This window comes from Pterocles gutturalis, unplaced genomic scaffold (assembly GCF_000699245.1).
Source record: "Pterocles gutturalis isolate BGI_N339 unplaced genomic scaffold, ASM69924v1 scaffold36196, whole genome shotgun sequence".
Taxonomy (NCBI): domain Eukaryota; kingdom Metazoa; phylum Chordata; class Aves; order Pterocliformes; family Pteroclidae; genus Pterocles; species Pterocles gutturalis.
Genome location: NW_010099324.1, coordinates 20699 through 40388, shown reverse-complemented (window position 1 = coordinate 40388; position 19690 = coordinate 20699). Strand labels below are relative to the sequence as shown.

Genomic DNA, 19690 nt, shown 5'->3' with positions numbered 1-19690 from the left:
CTGGAGTTTTCCCTTGGGAAATTCACTGCACGGCTGTCTTTAAGCTGATCCTGTGCTGAGCTAGTGATTTGACCAAGCATCCCAAAAGGCTCCTTTGAATCTCTGTTATTCTGTGATTTTATTCAACTAAGCCTGTCCCAGGTGGGCTACACTGGTACAGCTTCAGTATAGACTGATGTGAGTGACTTCTGTTTGGACAGTACGCAGTTATACAAAAAGAATATTTAAAGTGAAAGACCAAACAGTAAAGTGTGGCAACATGGTCTGGTGAAAATTGCTCTGTTTTAGCCACATGGAGGTTTAGCTTTTACACTTACTTACGAAGGACACTGTCTTATAAGGCAGGATATAGAGCAAGACAGCAGCGGTTGTTCTAACTTTTGTTGTGTTGGCCTGTGATAACTGTGTATGTCTAACTTCTGTACATCTGGTATAGATGATGTATTAACTTAAATTTCCATTGGTTAAAAACCACATAGCTGGTTATTCATTCCGGACTTCTCATTATATTTTTAGATTTTTAAGAATTTTACATCTGTTCATCTCTCTTATGTGGAATTGAAGCAAATGGGCCAGCAGCAGATTGGAAGTTATCCTGTTCACTTTCACCTTTGTGGGGATGTGGATGAAAAAGGAGGTTATAGTTTTAAGACTTACCTGGAAGGTCTTTCCATTCATCACTGTTTTTCCAGATGTGTGACTGTTCATGCAACTAATGGCTTGCTGGTAGGTGCAACAAGAATAAAACTGTGTTTATAAATGTAGAAAAGGGCATTTAGAGCAAAAACCTCCCTTCTTTGAGTTTAATGGTCAGCAATTGGTTTTAGTAGCAACGAATAAATGAACAAGTGCAAACAGTAACTGATTTTTAACAGTTCTCACCATTCTGTTTTTTCTTCCAGGCAGCTGAGCTCTCCAGCTCTGTAGTGTGTTTGTAAGGGATAAATAAAACTGTATGCTTGAATCATCTCAACTGCTGATACTGAAGCTTCACTCTGCAGCTGTGCCAAGATAGTAAAACTAAATGGCACTTGTCAAATAAATCTCAGTAAATCCTATTGCTACTGACATAATGAACTTGTATTTCTGCAGATAAAGGACACCATTGGCTATGACACACTAGGTCACTGTTTCTTCACAGAAGATGGCATTGAGCAGAGGAATACTTTCTTCCACAACCTTGGGCTAGTCACAAAACCAGGCACTCTTCTTCCTACAGATAGAAACAGCAGCATGTGTATTGGTATTAGGGATAAAGTGTATGGAAGTTATGTCCCAGTGCCAGCCACAGACTGCATGTGAGTATTTCACAGTAAAAAAGTAAAACCAAACCAGCTGCAGCAGTTAAACTGCTGATGATCTCTTGACAATATACAGATAGGAACATTTTAGTGTGTAATTTAACGAATGCACACACCTTAAATGTAGTTCACATTGTAGTGGTATTTAAAGAAATAAGAGTATAGTCGTCTTTTATTAAAGAGGAAAAAAACCCGTTGTTTTGTAGGAAGATTGTTTCTTGCAGTACTTGTTCAATAGACTTTTAAGGCCACATCTCTACTTCTGCGTAAAGGCATGCGCATTCTCAAGTTGTCAGCAGTAGTTTTCCTGCGTACCACTAATCGCTTGTAGAACCTTATTAAAACAGTTTATCGTTGCACGGAGTATCTGAACACCATTAAATAAAACACTGTGCATTGCACCAAAGAAAGAAGCATTTTTCACTTCTAAATGGGGGGGGGGTGTGATTCTTGTTTCATAGGTGAAGCAGTGAGTTCAGACATCAGTTTAGCTTTTTCTGATGTGCTTGTTACAAAGGGGAGATACTTCTGTAGGAGCTAGAGCTTTTCTATAATAACTTCTTTCTGTATAATATTTCAGGGCAGTTTCAACATTCTGGATTTCTCATCCCAACAATCATCTTATAAATAATGCAGCAGCCGGTTCACAGGTGAGGCATATGGATGTAATTCAACACCAACTTTTTAAAAATATATGAATATGTTTTATGTTTGGCAACATATTGACATTACAAGTAGAGGGTTTGTATAGATTTTGTGTTTAAGAGATGGCAAAAGTCTTTGTTCTGGCTGGAACAGAAGAGATCTCTTCCTCCTTGTAGTTAATAGACCTGACAATAATGTCAATGTGTGTATGTAGAAATAAATAATTTTATTTCCAACAAACTAGTGCATTTCATATTAAGGCTTATGTAATTTCTGTAGGTTGTCATGAGTTTAATCTGTGACTGCTCTGCAAGGCTTGTCTTCATAGCTGTAGTCATTGGAATGAAAAATTACTAACAAAAAAATATTAATTGTGTAAGAAACAGCTGAAACACTTACTGTCAGTCGTTAGTCATTTGTTTCCTGTCAGTAACTGCTGATACGTTTTTACTTGTGTTGAACCTTATATTAGTGCAAATTTCTTGTCACAGCTGCTTGCAAAGTAAAGCTGAACTACTCAGTCTGTGTTGTAGTGGGGGTTGCTGGAGTCTGTTCTGTGTTGGATGGGAGGCTGAGATGTGCATGGTTTTGAGTGGATTTTTCTGAAGAGATCAATGGAAATGGGAAACAGGAAAGATATTTGCTATTGCAAAGACTCCAGTGCTGGAAGTAGAATATGAGTGTTGGTGTATTCTTAGGCACAAAATACATAATAGACTGTTATTAAAAGAACAAGATTCAAAATATTTAAATGAGTTGAATAGCTAGAGTATAAAAAAATTCAGAAAGTTTTGTCCTGCTTTTTGTGTGGTCAGGCTTTTTTTGTTGGGGTTGGTTCATTTATTTTGGACAAACTTTTCTAGTTGACTGTCTACCAGAAGGAAGGATCAGAACATGCTTATTGAGTCAAACCAATTCTTCTCTTCCCAATGCAATGTCTTTCCATTTTGCCTGCTTCGTGTAATATTCCTTTACCTTGTTTTAGCATTGCAGGCTAAGTCAAAGGAAACAGCTTCCTTGATCTGGTGCTTCAAACCTGCAAGATCTTTTTCTGCCTCTGTAGTGTGTCCCAGTAGATGTCACTTCCTTTTGTTACCAGAATGTGTGTGGTCACAGCAAGCATTTGTGTATGTTACCAAGTTTTGCCACTCTGGTATACCTCACTTGCATGGATGTAAGCACATAAAGGGACTATACCTTATTATGTTTTAGAAACAGAATACTGTTTTGATACAAACTCTGTACTGTAGAGCTTTTGCTGGTATAAACTATAACAATTCACAAGCAAACAACATAATTCCATTACCACCCCCCCCACCCCAGCTCTTTCGTTACACAATGAAGCCTATTGTAAGGGTGTATCAGCCATAAATGTTTCTTTTGTTTGAGCTGTAGATGAGAGAGGGGGAGAAAAAACTTTTTCATTTTTTTGAACACTTACAAGTGCTTAAGGAGCTTTTAAATTTATTAAACTTTTTTCTAAGCGTAAGGATGTGTTTTGGATAAAAATCAGTTGAGTCTGCCAAGCACAGAGCTGCATTTAATTATACGTGAAGTAAAATTTTGGTATTTTTGTTAATGGAACATCCACATTTGCTTTGGAATTGTTAATCACCAGAAATGTCAAAGTGTCGTCATTATGGATGGGGATATGTTACCGAGAATCAAAATTTTCAGGACTGTTTGGAAAATTAGTATATTCTCAGAGTGAAATGCATGAAATCTTTTAAGCTGGAGTGAGTTGGCTTTATCCACGTTTCTTGAACAGGAGGATGATGACTATTTTTCATGAGATGAAGCACTTAGTATGCAGTGTTTCTTTAGCTACTGTTTAACCCGTTAATACACCTTATGCAATGATTTTTTTTTTTCCATTTTATAAGGGCACAGACCATGTGGTCAGGCAAAATTTTCATGTTTGTAGGTATCTGCTATGCAGGTGCTGTCATGCTGCCACCTCTTGTGAACCCAGATGTGGCTGAAAGGGGAACTTGTATGGGTCTCATTTAGCAGATACATCCAGCTTCTTTAAGAGCAGGGATGTTGAAGAAGTGGAGAAAATGAACAGATGCTGAAATTATTACTGCATCTTATTGGCACAGTGCTCTGAACTGGCTGGACTTCTTGATGTGTTTTTTTTCCCCTTCTTCTGAAAGCTCTTGTGGGTTTTTTGGCTGTGTCATTAAATTGTGATGTGAGCAGAGATGAACAAACCTTAGTCAGACTGTAACAGTAAGGAGGAAGGTCGGGGCTTTGAGTGTTTTACTGTAAATGGTATGATTTACTAGTAAAAAAAAGGAAAATCAAGTGTTTGTGATGAAATATAACTGAAATGCAAAAATTATATTAACTCTGACACTTTTCTTGTTTGAAATTTTGGAGGATGTTAAATGTGTGGTGTTACATTCATTGAGAAGCAAAACACTTTTTAGAGCATATTATTCACTAGAATATAGCCTTATTTGCAAACCTCTGCTTTCTCACTGGGCAGTTGTTTGGAGACTATTTTGAAAAATATATTCCACTGTGCACAGCTGATATGAGTTCACCTCATTAAAATAAGTACACTTATTTTGTGATTAGATACATCAGCACTGATAGTAGTATCAGACTTACTTGTAAGTAATGTAATTCTCTCCTTACTTGCAGGATGCTGGAATTTGGTATTTGTTCCACAGGGTTGCTACAGGAGATTCTCATAGTTTAGCCATTGAAACCAAGTCAGAGCTTACACCCCTAGGAATCTTCTATAACAACAGGGTTCATTCTAATTTTAAGGTAATGTATTCTCTCATTAAAAAAAAAATGAAGTTCTTTATTTGTAACGGTTCTATATTAGGACTTGTCTGTTTGTATTTCAAGCTGGTCATGTGATATATTCATGCTGTGTTTGAACTGCATGATTCTGTCTAGGTATTGTAGAACGCTGTGGAATCAGCATGTGTATAGTTTCTTGCCACATTTCAAATATTCACTGTGTTTAATATCCTCGTAAGGCACAAACAACTAAAATCCATTAATACTGCTAATGAAATACATTTTCTCAGAAGTAACATTTCAGATGCTCTTCTTTTACTGATGGCACTGTTTTCTGCTCTGAAGAAAGCTGACCCTTGAAGCATCAAAGTTTATTACAGTTTTGATTAATCTCATAGCTTCCTGGAATAGTTTTTCTATTTCCTATTTTTTCTGGTTTTCCTGAGCGTCCAGTGTACAGTAGCTCAGGTGTTTGCATGTGGTGGCACAGTCTCTGATGAGAGATTAAGCTTCCAGGTTGCCTTCAGGAGCTCAGCCATTGGCAACAGTTTTTTGTTAGACAGTTCTCAGCCTAGGTACAGGCATTCAGTAATACTTTATTAATGTGATTTTAATATATTTTCCACATTCACCTAACTGATGAGTCCTTAAATTAATTATTTCATTTGGAATCTAGCTGCTCTGTGTGTGTATGTCTGTGTAAATGGGTGGGTGTGTATATATATATGTATATATGTCTCTGACATTTACAAAGCTACCTAAAGTTAAATATTTATTTGTGTTTGAAGTTTACTTCAAAAAGTTCAGAATTGCTACTGGAGTTTTTTTTACCAAGTGAAACTGATTTTACTTGACAGTTGGGCACCTTGGATACCAATAAATGATGCACTGTTTTATAGAAGTTATGTTAAAGGTGTGTTTGGGATTGTTGGGTGTTTGTTCAGACAGAGATTAAAATATACTGGATACAAAAGTGCATTGTAAAGATAAAACTGTTTCAGCTGTATGACTCATATTATCTTTAAACAAGGGTAGCAGTTTGTGTGCTAAAATTCCGTGTTAAAAGAGCAAACTCCACTAGCAGGTCTGGGGATCTACTCGTATAGGAGCACTCAGTTGTAATCATAATTATAATTTGGATCAGAGGTGAAAGTACTTACAGGTTTATGTATATGTAATTCAAATTAAATAACACAGATGTTTCCTTCTGCTTCTATTTTCTCAAGAAAATTATTTCATACTGGATTATTGAGTTTCAACTTGATGATTGCTTTGGAAAAAAACAGCTTCAGTGGTGAAGGTAGTTTAGCTTTAAAGTGAAATAGAAAGCATTTTTCACAGTGCTATTTTTTATTTTTTCCATTTGTGAGAATATTTTGAATTCACCACAAGACTGGCTTCCAGATTTTCCAGAACAGCATCTGGAAATAAGTGTAAAACCTCAAATAGTTAGATGTTGTGAAAGAAATCTGAAATGAACTTTAATGATTTTCCATTACTTTTTTTTTAATCCCAGGCAATTCTTTTCCTCTGCCCAAGTTCGCACAGACAGATGCTCTTTTTCCCTTTGACAACATGTCAGTTAAGGGCAAACTGCAAAATCTAGGGGTTTCTAATACACGTATTGAAAGCAATGTAAAGTTGAAATTTTAGAAATTTAATGTTTATTCTACCTTTAGTTTTGGATGGTATGAATTTTCTTTCTTTGCTTGTTTCAGGCTGGTTTGTTCATTGATAAGGGTGTTAAAACAACTAATGCTAGTGCTGATGATCCCAGAGAATATCTTTGTTTGGACAACAATGCAAGGTAAAGGATGTTGTCTTTCATGGTAGTGAAAAATGGCAAAGTTCTGAGATTGCTTTTACATTCATGTGAGGAGAATATTTTTAAAACAATGTAATTACTTATAAATAATAACCAAACAATAAGTTGATATATGTTCTTTTCGCTCATTTGTTCGGAACAGCAGAGCATGGTGTGCCTTAATGGAGTTAACTGTTTCTTCTGAGCCCTTGTTCACGGTAGTTTTCAGTCTCTTAGAAGACATTTTTTTAAACATGCTCTACTGTCATGCTTAAAGTATTTTCTAGAATTGCTGTTAAAAGTAAAGTCTTACTTTAAGATCTGCTCTTCTGATTTATGACTCAGTTTTAAACAATTGTTAGAAAAAGGCTTAATAGAGGCAGGTAATACATCCATTTGCCTTTCCTGCTGCTGGATGCTTCCCGCTGTACCTTCCCAAACTTTGAGGTCATAGCTCAGTAGTACAGTTTTACTGAAGGCTATTTGCAGAGATAGTACTATCAACCAGAGTTTACAAACTGTGAGAAAAATAATGGAGAGTTTAGGAAAATTCAAGGTTATACTGTGCCTGGTTAGTCTTGTCCTGAACTTCAAATAAAATAGCCTGGGATAGTAGTCAAATGACAATACTGGACAGCTGTATCCATCAACATTTTACTGTGACAACTAAGCATTAAGACTGAAAATATAGTTCATAAGATTATCTTTATTTTTAATTGGCATGTGTTTAAGATGAGGATAGTTAAATGATGGTTACAGATGCAGAGAGGGAGGTTCCCAATTTTGGTGATACTCAATACTTCATGATTTGGAAATTAACTTGCTAGTTTGAAGTTTTGACAGAAAGCCCATATAACTCTTGTGGATTGCCTCAGTCATAACAGGTAGTCAAGGGGAACAAAATGCCCTGTGAGAACTTGTAGTGTGTTGACAGGGCATCAACGGAGGATGTGAGAAACTCAGTACATGAGATGGGGTTCATGTTTCACAGCAGCCGAAGAAGTAATGAGGCATCTGTAACTACATGAGGCCACTATTCATTGTACATGGGACCAAATTAGAGGGGTTTAAACAGTAATTGAGGACCCTGAGACTGTCAAAAACAAACATTCACCTGTTCTCCCCCTCCTCTCCTGGAAGGGGCAGGACAGATCTGAATTAGAGTACAAGGTGATCAAGATAAGGGCCATATTTATCTTTACTGGCTCAAAATGCGTTTTTGTAATATCTTTTTTAGTGCATTACTTTTTCGCTGGGAGCTTGGAGATAATCAAGTGAAATCTTCCACCAGTCTTTAATCAAGCTGTTTCTTCTTGTCTAAAATATATTCCAGCCATAACTTACCGTACAAGACCGTCTTGGTAAAAATGCGGAGTGTCTGGGTTGGAATAGAAGAATATCGTAGGTGTGCTGAAAGAAGGAGCACTCCTCAACATCAGAAGAATTTGAAAGATTTGAAGGAGCAGTTAGACAAACCTCCAGCCTTTTTTTTTTTTTTTTTTTTTTTTTTTGTATAGTACATGTTAGCTCTGTGTATTCTTTCAAGCTTTAATTCCCTCCTTCTTTCACATTAATGCTGGGAAAGAAGTACTTTGGGGAGGACAAAAAGAAAAAGCAAAGTGATAAAAAGATGCAGCTAGAGAAACTTAGGGAGATTGAGCAAGAGGCTGTGAAAGTTACTGGAAAAGAGAAGTTTTATGTTCCTGCTTCATTGTACCCCAAAGACATTTTTCTAGATATAGGGAGTTAGAGATGCACCTGGTTTGGGCTTCTGTCATTCCAAACATGAAGCAGAATGGATTTTGCCCACCAGATGAGCATGAGTGTTCATCTTTCAGGCTCTTTGAGCCCAATGTATATGACACATGTAAAACAAACAGTATTTTTATATTGAATGTTTACATTTTTATCTGTACCAGGTTTCGACCTCATCAAGATGCAGATCCTGAAAAGCCCCGAGTTGCTGCCCTGATTGACAGATTAATCTCTTTCAAAAACAATGATCATGGGGCCTGGGTCAGAGGAGGGGATATCCTCATTCAAAACTCTGGGTAGGTATCCTGAAGCAAACAGCTGCATGTTGTTAAGAAATTTGCCCTGAAGCTTTGTTTGTGAAAGTGAGTTACAACAGGGTCGTAAGAGAAGGTTGATGCTTAACTCAAGGAACTTCTCAATATCTTGAACTACTTTCACACCATCCCACTACATTAAATAGGACAAGTTTTTGTGTGATCAGATAAGAACCTGCCCTAAACAGCAAAAAGAAACTATGTAATAAAAAGAACTCTGAAAGTTGGTAAAGACAGTAAATTTATACAGAAGTATCTGTGATTTCCCTGATGCTCTCATGTTCCTGCTTAAGTTATGTAGAAAATTACTTGATTTTTTTTTTAACAGCAACGTTTTAATAGGATTTATTAAGTATGTGGTGGTTCTAAATTCCATTATGTTGTGGTTTAAAGGCTAGCTGGCAATAGCACCATGCAGCTATTTGCTCACCCCTCCCCCTGGTGGGATGGGGAGGAGAATAGGAGGAACAAAAGGTAGAACCTTGTAAGTTGAGATAAGGACAGGTTTAATAGTACAACAGAAGAAAAGAGAAGATTATAATAATAACAATAACACTAATAAGAATATATATGTATGTTGAGTGATGCACAATGCAATTGCTCACCGCCCAGATCCTTGATGTTTACAAGCCACCTCCCCTGGCCAGCTCCCTGAGTTATACACTGAGCATGAAGTCAGCATGGTATCAAATATCCCCCTGGCTTGTCAGCTACTGTGGTTGTGCCCCCCTCCCAGCTTCTTGTGAAAATTAAGCCTATCCCAGCTGAACCCAGGACACATTAATAGAAAAATTCAGGCTTTCTTCAGTGCATAGCAGGATGTGCTCTTACAGTAGCTTACTGTAGGATAATTCTGAAAACATGACTGAAGCTTTGAACTTTCTTTTAGGTTTGCAGACAATGGAATAGGTTTGACGTTTGCTAGGTAAGTACTTTATGCTAATCAGTTCTGGGTTTTCTGGCCTGTAAGCTTGGAAAATATACATGCGTCTATTAAAATTAATAGGTATACTTTCATAAGGCTATAGTTTCATTTTTGGACCTGGTTCTGCTTCCAGTGATGTGGATGGTGCTATAAAGGCTGTAAACTGACACAGCTGCCAAAGCGTGTAGTTTAATTCAACCTGTGCTTATTTAGACAACAACTTGCTGCCCCTTCACCAGAAGGATTATGTTTATCCACATATTTTTGGTGTTGTATGATTCCTTAGACAGTTTTGGCTTTCCTTGTGAACAGCTGAAAGTGAGTAATGGAAAAGAAAGGGGATGAGCATTTAGCGGGGACAGAGTCTCTTTCTAATAAAAAAGAATCGAGTAACTTAGGTAGCAAACCAAAATTGCTGCTATTATGACAAACAGGTTATAGGGTTGCAGAAGTGGGCTGTAAAAGAATGAGTGCTGCACTGCAAAGAGAGATAAAACAACAAATTTAACCATTAGCTGTATTATAGGATATGTGTTGTAAATTAAGTCTAGACTGCTCTACTTTAGGAGGACTGTTACAGAAGTAAAAGTAGGACTATGCCTTGGTGTGTTCATCTGCTGGAGGAGAGTCTTGGCTAAAATCTTATCTCTGACGTTGCTTTGATAGCGATGGGAGCTTCCCAAATGATGAAGGTGCCAGCCAGGAGGTATCTGAGTCACTCTTCATAGGAGAGAGCAAGAATTATGGGTTTCCAGGCGGCCAAAATAAATATGCAGGAACTGGAGGAATAGACAACAAGGCACGCACACTGCCTAGAAATCGGTAAGTATGTTACCGGTGAAGGAAGTAGAAGTGATAAAAGAAATGTTCTCTGTATCAGATGTAAACACATCCTTCTTGCTTGAACTCTGAGAGATTAGGGCTCCATTGAAGGTGATGCTCTCTTTTTCTTTTTAACACTTTGTGTGTAGCTGTGTCACTCTTACCTTCTTACTGAGTCAGTTTTCATCTGATGCTAGCACAGGGTTGCTTTTCTGTAGCAATTTGTTATCTTACTTCAGCAAAACCTGAGTCTTTAACAACACTTGTGCCTGGAAGAAACGAAGAAAAAGCTTCCAGGTAAAAGGATAACAAGGGCCAGTTTAGGACTAGAGACCACAGTCTGTCTGAGACAAATCCCAGTCTGTGGCCATGATCCTTTTGTTTTCCCTCTGGCTTGCTGTTATGCTCGTTTAACATAGTGCCAAGCCCTACTTTTGCCCCAGAATTGGAAAAAAAAAAGTGAGGTAGGTTGAGGCTACCCTGTTTCTTTGATGCTTAGCCATTTAGAGAGAAGAAGTTAATGTGGCAGTGATATGAGGTATTTGCTCTAGTTGAGCAGAACCACAGAACCGTTGAGGTTGGAAGGGACCTTTAGATGTCAACTTGTCCTACTCCCCTGCTCAAGCAGGGCCACCTAGAGCTGGTTCTCCAGGACCATGTTCAGGCAGCTTTTGAGTATCTCCATGTCTGGAGACTCCACAGCCTCCCTAGGTTGGATTCTCTCCAGTAGCTCCGTGTCTGTCTTGTACTGGAGACAAGCACTCTAGGTGTGGCTTCTCCAATGCTGAGTAGATGGGAAAGATCTCCTCCCTTGATCTGTTGGTAACACTCCTCCCAGTGCAGCCCAGGATACCATTTGCCTCTTTGCAGCAAGGGCACTTTGTTGACTTATGATCAGCTTGGTTTCCATCAGGACCCATAGGTCCTTTTCACTGCCACATAGGGTTGTTCCTTCCTAGGTGCAGGATTTTGCGCTTCCCCATGTTGAACTTCATGAGATTCCCATCTGCCCATTTCTCCAGCATGCCAAGGTCTATCTGGATGTCAGCATGACCCTGGTGTATCAGCTGCTCCTCGCAGTTTTGTGACCTTTGCAAACTTGCTGAGACTATATTCAGCCCTATCATCCAGCTCACTAATGAAGATGTTAAGCAGGATTGGACCCAGTATTGACCCCTGGGGTGCACCACTAGTTACTGGCCTCCAACTAGACTTCACGCCACCACCCTCTAGGTCCAACCATTCAGCTAGTTTTCAGTCCACCTCACTGTCCTCTCCTCTAGCCCATACTTCATAAGGATCTTATGGGATACAGTGTCAGAAGCCTTACTGAAGTTTGGATAGACCATGCCCACTGCTCTCCCCTCGGCTACCAGGCCAGTCATTTCATCACAGAAGCGTATCAGGTTGGTCAAACATGACTGCTTCTTGGTGAATCCATGCCGATTACTCCTGATTACTTTCTTGTCCTTCATGTGCCTTGAAATGGTTTCCAGGATTAGCTGCTCTGTCACTTAGGGATCAAGCAGGGGCTTACCAGCCTGCAGTTCCCTGGATGTTTCTTCTTGAAGTTAGAATGACATATGCTTTCCTCCAGTCTACGAGCACTTCTCCCAGTTGCCATGGTAAATCAAAGAGCAGGTGGTATAATTCTTTTTTTTTTGTATTTCTCATGTTGGGAAAGGGGCACATTTGCGAGTGGACAGTGATAGCTCTTCTAACAGGAAAACTCAAAAGAGTGGGGGATTTTTTTGACTCATTAGATACATGCACAAACAAGAGTTCCTTTACGAAGATCTAACCTGCAAGTCATACTTTTAATGTTGCTTTCTTAATTCCCCTGAGAGGAAATGTATTTGACACAGATTCAGTCTTCTCATGGGTTTTTTTTACAGGATGCTATAAATATTTGCTTGCATTAACAGGACATTTCCGATCAGAGGCTTTCAAATTTATGATGGACCTATTCACCTTACCAAGTGCACATTCAAAAACTTTGTGCCAACTCCAGACAGATTCACCAGTGCAGTTGGATTCTTGATGAAAAATCCATGGCAGATGACACCAAAAAACAACATTTCTCTTGTGAAGTTTGGTCCAAATGTAAGTTTATTAAAAGTTTTATTCTTCAAAATGGCTTTCTTTTCTTCTTGCTGTATTTAAAAGAAATAACCAAGGCCCCTAGGTTGTCTTTTCCATAGGTCCCTCCTCCAGAGTTTGTCTCTTGGATGGAAGTCACCTGAGGTGTATACTTTGTCTTCTGAGCAAAAAATAATACTAAGGGAGTTGTAGGATATGTTGCAATAATTATCTGTTTCATGGCTAATGGTGAAGCTGAAAGGAGGTTTTTTTAAGGTTTGGTATGTCCTTAGTAATGAGTTTTCAGTTGCAAATACTAACACTGTTCAGAAGCAAGAGCTGGCTGAAGCCTATTACTAAAAATCAAAATGTATATTTTGCAAGATTCCACTGCTCTTGCCATAAGGCTTTTAATCAGCTTTGTCAAATTCCTGTGTTTCTGCAGGTGTGCAAGTGTTAGTCTGTGCTTTTTTTAGTCCCCCCTTTTGTCTGGGCCAGGGGGGAAAATATTTTAATTGTTGTTGCCAGGTGTCTTTGAAAGCCTTCTTTGGAAAACCTGGTCCCTGGTTTGAAGAAGGAGATCTGGATGGGGACAAGAACTCAATATTCCATGATCTAGATGGTTCAGTGACTGACTACAAGGATACCTATGTGGGCAGAATGGATAACTACTTGATTCAACACCCTAAATGCATTAATGTTACAGAATGGAGTGGAGTGGTTTGCAGTGGGACCTATGCACAGGCTAGTACTCTTGTAGCTTTCTGTTTGGGGCAAATCTACAATATGAACCACTTGTGGGGGCAGGGGAAGTGTAAGAGCTACAAAATTACCTATCTTTAGAATTAAAAATTCTTTATGTTTTAAAAATACTTTTATGCCTATTACACTTTTCAGCCAGTTGTGTATATCGTGTTCCCTTCAGCACGCAAACTGGGAGTACAGTATTAGGTGCTGCAAGGTAAAACTAAACGTGTATGCATGTCAGGAGTTCTGTTGCAGCCCTATCTGCTAAAACATTTTTGTATTAGAGGTGTCTTCTTCTACTGGATTTCTGTCTGTCTTTTTTTTCACTGTGTGGGTTTTAAGTTTTGTTTTTTTTTTTTTTTTTTTTTTTTAATGGAGATGTTAAATACCACCTTCTGAATACAAATCTCACATAGGTTTGATTCCTGTTCTGGTTCCTGTTCTATGTGAGTTTGGCCAAGCACCATAGCTCATTCTAGATCTATTTTTTTCTCCTCTCTCCCTTTTTTATTCTGTCTGTAAAATGGGCAAAGTCTTCAATATTTTTTTCACATAGGGCTGTTCTTCAGGAGATATTTGTGTATTGCATAACTCATAATATCAAATTGCAGCATTTTGGCTAACAAAATACTGATTATTCTTTAGTATTTCATTTCTTTTGCACAGTGTCCAAATCCTTCCTCTTTCTTTTCATCCTCCTTAATATCATATAGCTTTATGTCCAAACCTGGAATGGACAGAATCTTTCCATGACTATCGTACGAGATGAGTACCCAGCCAATCCCATGGTTCTTCGAGGTATTAATCAGAGAGCTGTCTTTCAACAATACCAGCCAGTAGTGATGCTCCAAAAGGGCTACACAATACATTGGAATGGAAAAGCCCCGAACGTCACTTATCTTTATCTCATTAACTTCAACAAGTATGTTTACTTTCTTTGATGTCATTGATCCATAAGGCAATACTGAAGTAATGTCCTGCAGAATTAGCATACATGAGCATTTGCAACCATCAGTAATACTGGATCTCGGGTTGGGTTTTTTCATCATTATAAATACTAAAGCATGAAAAGCAAGAGATTAAGAAGTAGACCTGCACCTGAAGTTAAGCTTTTGTCCCGTACGTTGTCTTTAAGGAAAATCTTTTGGAGAAGAAAATGTGCAAATAGTGAAGTTGAGCAGAATTGGAGTTGAATAGTTTATCAGACTTTATTTTGTTGTCAGACAAACTTTTGAAATGTCTAAAGTATAAAATTAAATACATCCTGAGAGTATAAAAGTTACTATAACATGTAATGACACACTGTGTGGAGACGGGAAGAGAGATTTTCTGCTTGAAGTTTTGGGACCTTTTTGTGTTCTTGTTACTTGTTTTTTGTGTGATCTGTTTGCTGTGTATTGTCAACTAACTGTTCCTGCTGTAAATCGTGCATTTTATTTTGTTTTCAGGAATGACTGGATTCGTGTTGGCCTTTGTTATCAACCAAATACGGATTTTGTTATAGTATTGGAAACCTTTCAAAGGCGGTCATCTGCTCTGTCAAGCAAGGTAGAGCGCTACATGCCTGTGTCTTCAATGATGGAGCTTGAACAGAATCAATCAGACAAGAAGTTTTATTTTGACAACAGTACTGGGTAACTCCTTGTAACTTAACCCTATTGGAAGATGTTGTTTAACATAAAAATGTACAGTTTAATAGTGTTAAAAGCAACTGATTGAGACACCTGCATGCGAGAAAAGCTGTTGCAAGGGAGCCCAAAGCCTGTTTGAAAGAATACTTCATGTGACTTTGAATCTCCAAAATACAGTGGTTGTCATTGAAATACTTTTCCAAGAGCACCACAGCTGCCACAGATATTTCCTACCCCATGCCTGGGGAAAATGTGGTATCTGGTATGCTGCAGAGCAGCGTCTTTCAGGAAGTAACTTTTAAGTCTTCAGAGAAAATTTGTGCCTTCTTGTTAAACTGAAGATTCTAGAAATTTCTAAGAAGGTTTCTATTCCAAGAACATTTTAAGAACGTGTTTCTGAAAATCCTAATCTCTTTTCAGCCTTCTCAAAAGTGCTTAAAAGTCCTAGTCTCTCTTTCAAAAGTATTTCTGACAGAGGTCACTGAGTACCTTCTGAGAGGTTTAAGATATGGTCAACTTTCAGTAAAATAAACCCTACTTACATCACTTGTATGTTTTGCAAATGTTGATCTTTAATTTATAATTAGTTCTCTTTATTTTATTCCCCTATCTCCTACTTTGTCTGTGTGTAGTAAATATGTGGATGAATGTAGCTTTTGAAAAGACATTTATGTTTCTTTCGTTTAGAAGATACAGTGGTAACAGTTAAATATATAATAGACGAATTACAATACACGAATTACCAGTCTCTGTGCACTGTGAACATTGATGACCATTAATTACCTCCTAAATTGCATTTACGGGCATTTGCAACAGTACGATTACATTGTCCGGTGCTGGTGGGTGAAGTTGAATAGCCAAACAGTTACTGCTGGGTATCTGCAAAGATCTGTGTTCAAAGAAACCATTTATTCTCTGCAGTTTGATTTGTGTTTCCTGCAAGCCACTTGTTTGAAGAGTGTCTGTTCTTTTCAAAGCATATGCATTCATAATGATGTCTCCTTTAATTGTTGGGAATTTCAGCTATGTCATTAGAGACTTCCTAAGTCTAGTAAACTGTAAATATTTTTTTAAAAATTTGAACAATGGTGCAGAAGTGAATACTGTAGTTTTTTCTGCTTCTGAAAATCATGAAACATAGCTGTTAAGGTTTAACATAAATATCTATCTTTCCAGCAACTGATCTAGATTATTTTTCCCCCTTTTGTGCAGATTACTGTTTTTATTTCTTCAAGCCAAATATAATAGGGATGGTCACAGTTATTGCTCATCTCAGGGATGTGAAAGGATCAAGATTGTGACCAAAGATTCAGCAAAAGGGATCAGTAACTGCATGGCAAAAGCTTACCCAAAGTACTACCAAGAACCAACTGTCATAAAGCGGATGCCGGTAAAAACTACTGTACCATGTACAAAATGCGGCACAACTCAGGTAAAATAAAATAAGAGGAAAAACTTTAATGAACTGTATAGTTGATGTTGCTGTCTACTTGCTTTAAGGCAGAATATCAGCCTTTCAGCACAGAATACTGCATCAGAATATTCTGATATATTCATACATATATATCAATATTCTGTATTGGAATACCACCTTGTGGTGGTTAATCATCTGTATGGTAGAAGGTGGGGAGTCCCTTGTAGCAGAAAGGTTTCAGGTTTTTTCTTTGAAAAATACTGCTTCACCCCTCACTCAGAGTGCTATGGAGAAGGGGCATAGGTAGATCTGATGTCCTGTGCTGCGGTAGTGTCTGTAATCCATGTAGGATGGCTTTGCTAGGGAGATATATGTGGTGTTGGCTAACCTCTCTATTTTTTTGGATCTTTACTTGTTGGCATGAACTTGAAATTACATTATCCATTTTAGCTACACAAGCTGAGAAAAAATACTGAAAGTAAGGAATAAGATGGGTTAGTCTATACATCATGGTATTTATTAGCATTGCTAGTACTATAAATAACGCCTCTGACAAATGGATTTGCTTTGGAGCATGGGCGGTCTGATGTAAATTGTCTGGCATGATAAAGTGTTGAAGACACATGGATTATGTGTACTTAATGTGTTTCGTTTGATATCCAGATGGTATTCACCAGCGATCCTCACAAAAACTACCTCCTTGTGCAGATTAATTCATCTGGTAAAAAAGAGTTAAGCAGAGGTCAGCAAGCATTTATTTCTGTAAGTATTCCTTACAGAACTCTTCTATCTTTCTTTTTATCAGTTTGTATTACAGCAGTTGTACAGCTCTACAAAATGCTGACCTCACATTTCTTCACTTGAATGAAAAGTGTTGGTTGATAGTTTAAAAGCCAAACAGTCAAAAAGCTGATGTTTTAACCTCAGAAAATCGGGCTCCAAAGCTCCATTTTGTATTCAGATTCTTTCCTGCTGGAGAGAAAATTGTACCAGTAAGGGAGAGTTTAAAAAGAGAAGGGCAATGAAGCTGGTGAAGGGTCTGGAGCACAGGTCTTATGAGGAGAGGCTGAGGGAACTGGGGTTGTTTAGTCTAGAGAAGAGGAGGCTGAGAGGACACCTCATCACTCTCTACGACTACCTGAAAGGAGGTTGTAGTGAGGTGAGTGCTGGCCTCTTCTCTAAAGTAACAAGTGATAGGACAAGAGGAAATGGCCTCAAGTTGCACCAGGGGAGGTTTAGGCTGGATATCAGAAAAAAATTCTTCACTGAAAGAGTGATCAGGCATTGGAACAGGCTGCCCAGGGAAGTGGTGGAGTCACCATCCCTGGAGGTGTTCAAGAAACGTGTAGATGTGGTGCTTAGGGACATGGTTTAGTGAGTTAGGTGGTGTGGGTTGACAGTTGGACTTGATGATCCTTGAGGTCTTTTCCAACCTTAATGATTCTATGATTCTGTGAAATCTGGGTGGATATACACTTATGGATGGCTGCTTTTGCAAAACAAAAAAAAAGCCCCACAAAACCATGTTGGTTAAATAACTTGTTAGTTAAATCTGTGTTGTTCAAATTGGTTTTGTGCTAATTTTGTGAAATTAATGAGTTAATAGGATGAGTCATTCAAGCCATTAAGCTTTGCTAAGCTCCTTTAAAATGGCAATTTAATACTAAAGAATCCGTAGAGATTTCTGTATTTGTTCTGGTGCGGTACTGATAATGCTAGTGAAGTGATATTGTATAAAAATGCTGAAGGAGACTTGCATGTGATGCTGAAATAGCATTTGTAGACATCCTCCAGCACAAAGCCTTTAAGTCTGTATGCAGCTTATATTCTGCAATGTCAGTGCACTAGATTGGTTGAACTAGTAAAACTCTCAAGTTTGGACAGGCAAATGGCACCTTAGCGGTTGCAGACTTCTACAGGAATCTCTGTGCTCTATACCAAGCAGGAAGAGTACTGTGGGAAGAAACTGGGCTGGAACTGGGCTGCTGCAGAGACAGAGTAACTGTACTATTGCGAATGCATCCAGGTGGTTCAGTATCTGAATTTTAGCTTCCAGAAGCAGGAGCAATGACTGAGGCAGATATCAGGTCACCTGAAATGTATGATCTCCCTGTAGAAGCCAGGAGCTGAAGGCTCCCATGCAATTTCAGAAGTCCCAGTGAAAGCCTCCCCTCAAGCAGGAAAATGAAGAGATGCTAGGGAGAAGCAAGTATTTGTAGGGAATTTAGTACACCACTGTATCTAAACTGGATGAAGATTAGCACTGAGTGCAGTAAAATAGCTGTTGAATTCTTATTAACTTTAAGAAACAAAGAAAAAGTTCTTTTCTTTTTTGTCTTCCCATTCAGGTCAATGACACTATGTTTTCCTTCAAGGATAACGGTATACTTATCATTGTAGTTGATGCCTGCATGGGCACGGTGTCGGGAAATAAATTATTTTCTGGAGTAGACATTAAGCTTGTAGATGGATATTTAAAATCTGGAATTCCACAAAGGTACATGTAATGACCACTTATTTCCAGTATGTCGTATAAGCTCTCTAACAAGGATTTAATTAATGACACCTATACAGGAGCACTGAAAGTGAGCAAAACATATTTCTGAGTTGAGGTGAAAGGAGAAACATAGGAGCATTTTAACAGACAATTTAGCTGTATTTGCGAAAACAGAGCAACTCAAATTTTGAATGCTCACAGTTTTCCAGGGTTGCTTGTCTTGCACCTCAAAAATAATTATTTTTTTTAACTAAACATCATGTATTAACACTTCTTTGCTTAAAACAAGAATAACTGTCTATTTAATAAGGTCAGTTAAGGACACTGACGAGAACTGTGTAACAAGATATCCTACTGTTATCTCCCTATCTAGAGAAAGATAGAAAGTTAGTGTCAGAAGAATCAGCATTCTAATATTCTAATTTTTGGATCAGTATCTAAACTCGATTTTTGTTGATACAAAATATTATACTGGATTTAAATGATACTTTCCAATTTTTGAAGTTAAATGTAAAAGCCAGTGTAAAAAAAAAAAAAAATTCTAGGTACTGCTTTTATGACTATTTCTATGTCATAAAATGACATCACATGAGTACTCTAAAGCAAATGAACTATGAGGCCAGTTAGCTGTAAAAGCATGTAGCAGAATATTAAGAAAACTTTGTTACTTATAACAGGTGTTCTCTCTGCACCATTTCTGCTGCAGGTCTATCGTTCTACTGAGCACAAGAGGCGATGTAGCAATTCCTAATAGTTTATCAGAAGCCTTAATGTCCCTGGGGACAGCCAAACCGCCTTATCTTCAGAGCAACGGTTGGTGGAAATTTTGCACATTTCTTTGACACCACCCTGGTCTGTGTGTTTATGTTGGCATGGTGGTTTTCTCACGGGGTGTGTGAAAAGGATGCAGCTGGCGGAGGAGGGTTGCCAGTTTGCACTGGTGTGGGCTGCTGCGTTTCAGCCCTCGTTTGTGGGAGGGGGGGCGGGGGGGGGGGCAGC

At 38.3% G+C, this 19690-nt stretch overlaps 1 protein-coding gene across 2 annotated transcripts in view; it reads left to right on the top strand.

The window, feature by feature from the left end:
• The window catches only part of TMEM2 (transmembrane protein 2), a 37910-nt gene that overhangs the window by 17437 nt on the left and 783 nt on the right, over positions 1–19690 (top strand). For both annotated transcript variants that reach the window (XM_010076006.1, XM_010076000.1), the window contains 16 exons: positions 517–726; positions 1093–1298; positions 1882–1951; positions 4596–4724; positions 6422–6510; positions 8427–8558; positions 9466–9501; positions 10168–10323; positions 12249–12426; positions 12931–13146; positions 13863–14071; positions 14598–14783; positions 15993–16212; positions 16858–16956; positions 18543–18691; positions 19398–19504. In XM_010076006.1, the coding sequence (XP_010074308.1) occupies positions 517–726; positions 1093–1298; positions 1882–1951; positions 4596–4724; positions 6422–6510; positions 8427–8558; positions 9466–9501; positions 10168–10323; positions 12249–12426; positions 12931–13146; positions 13863–14071; positions 14598–14783; positions 15993–16212; positions 16858–16956; positions 18543–18691; positions 19398–19504 (2392 nt within the window). The remainder of the gene's footprint in view (positions 1–516; positions 727–1092; positions 1299–1881; positions 1952–4595; positions 4725–6421; positions 6511–8426; positions 8559–9465; positions 9502–10167; positions 10324–12248; positions 12427–12930; positions 13147–13862; positions 14072–14597; positions 14784–15992; positions 16213–16857; positions 16957–18542; positions 18692–19397; positions 19505–19690) is intronic.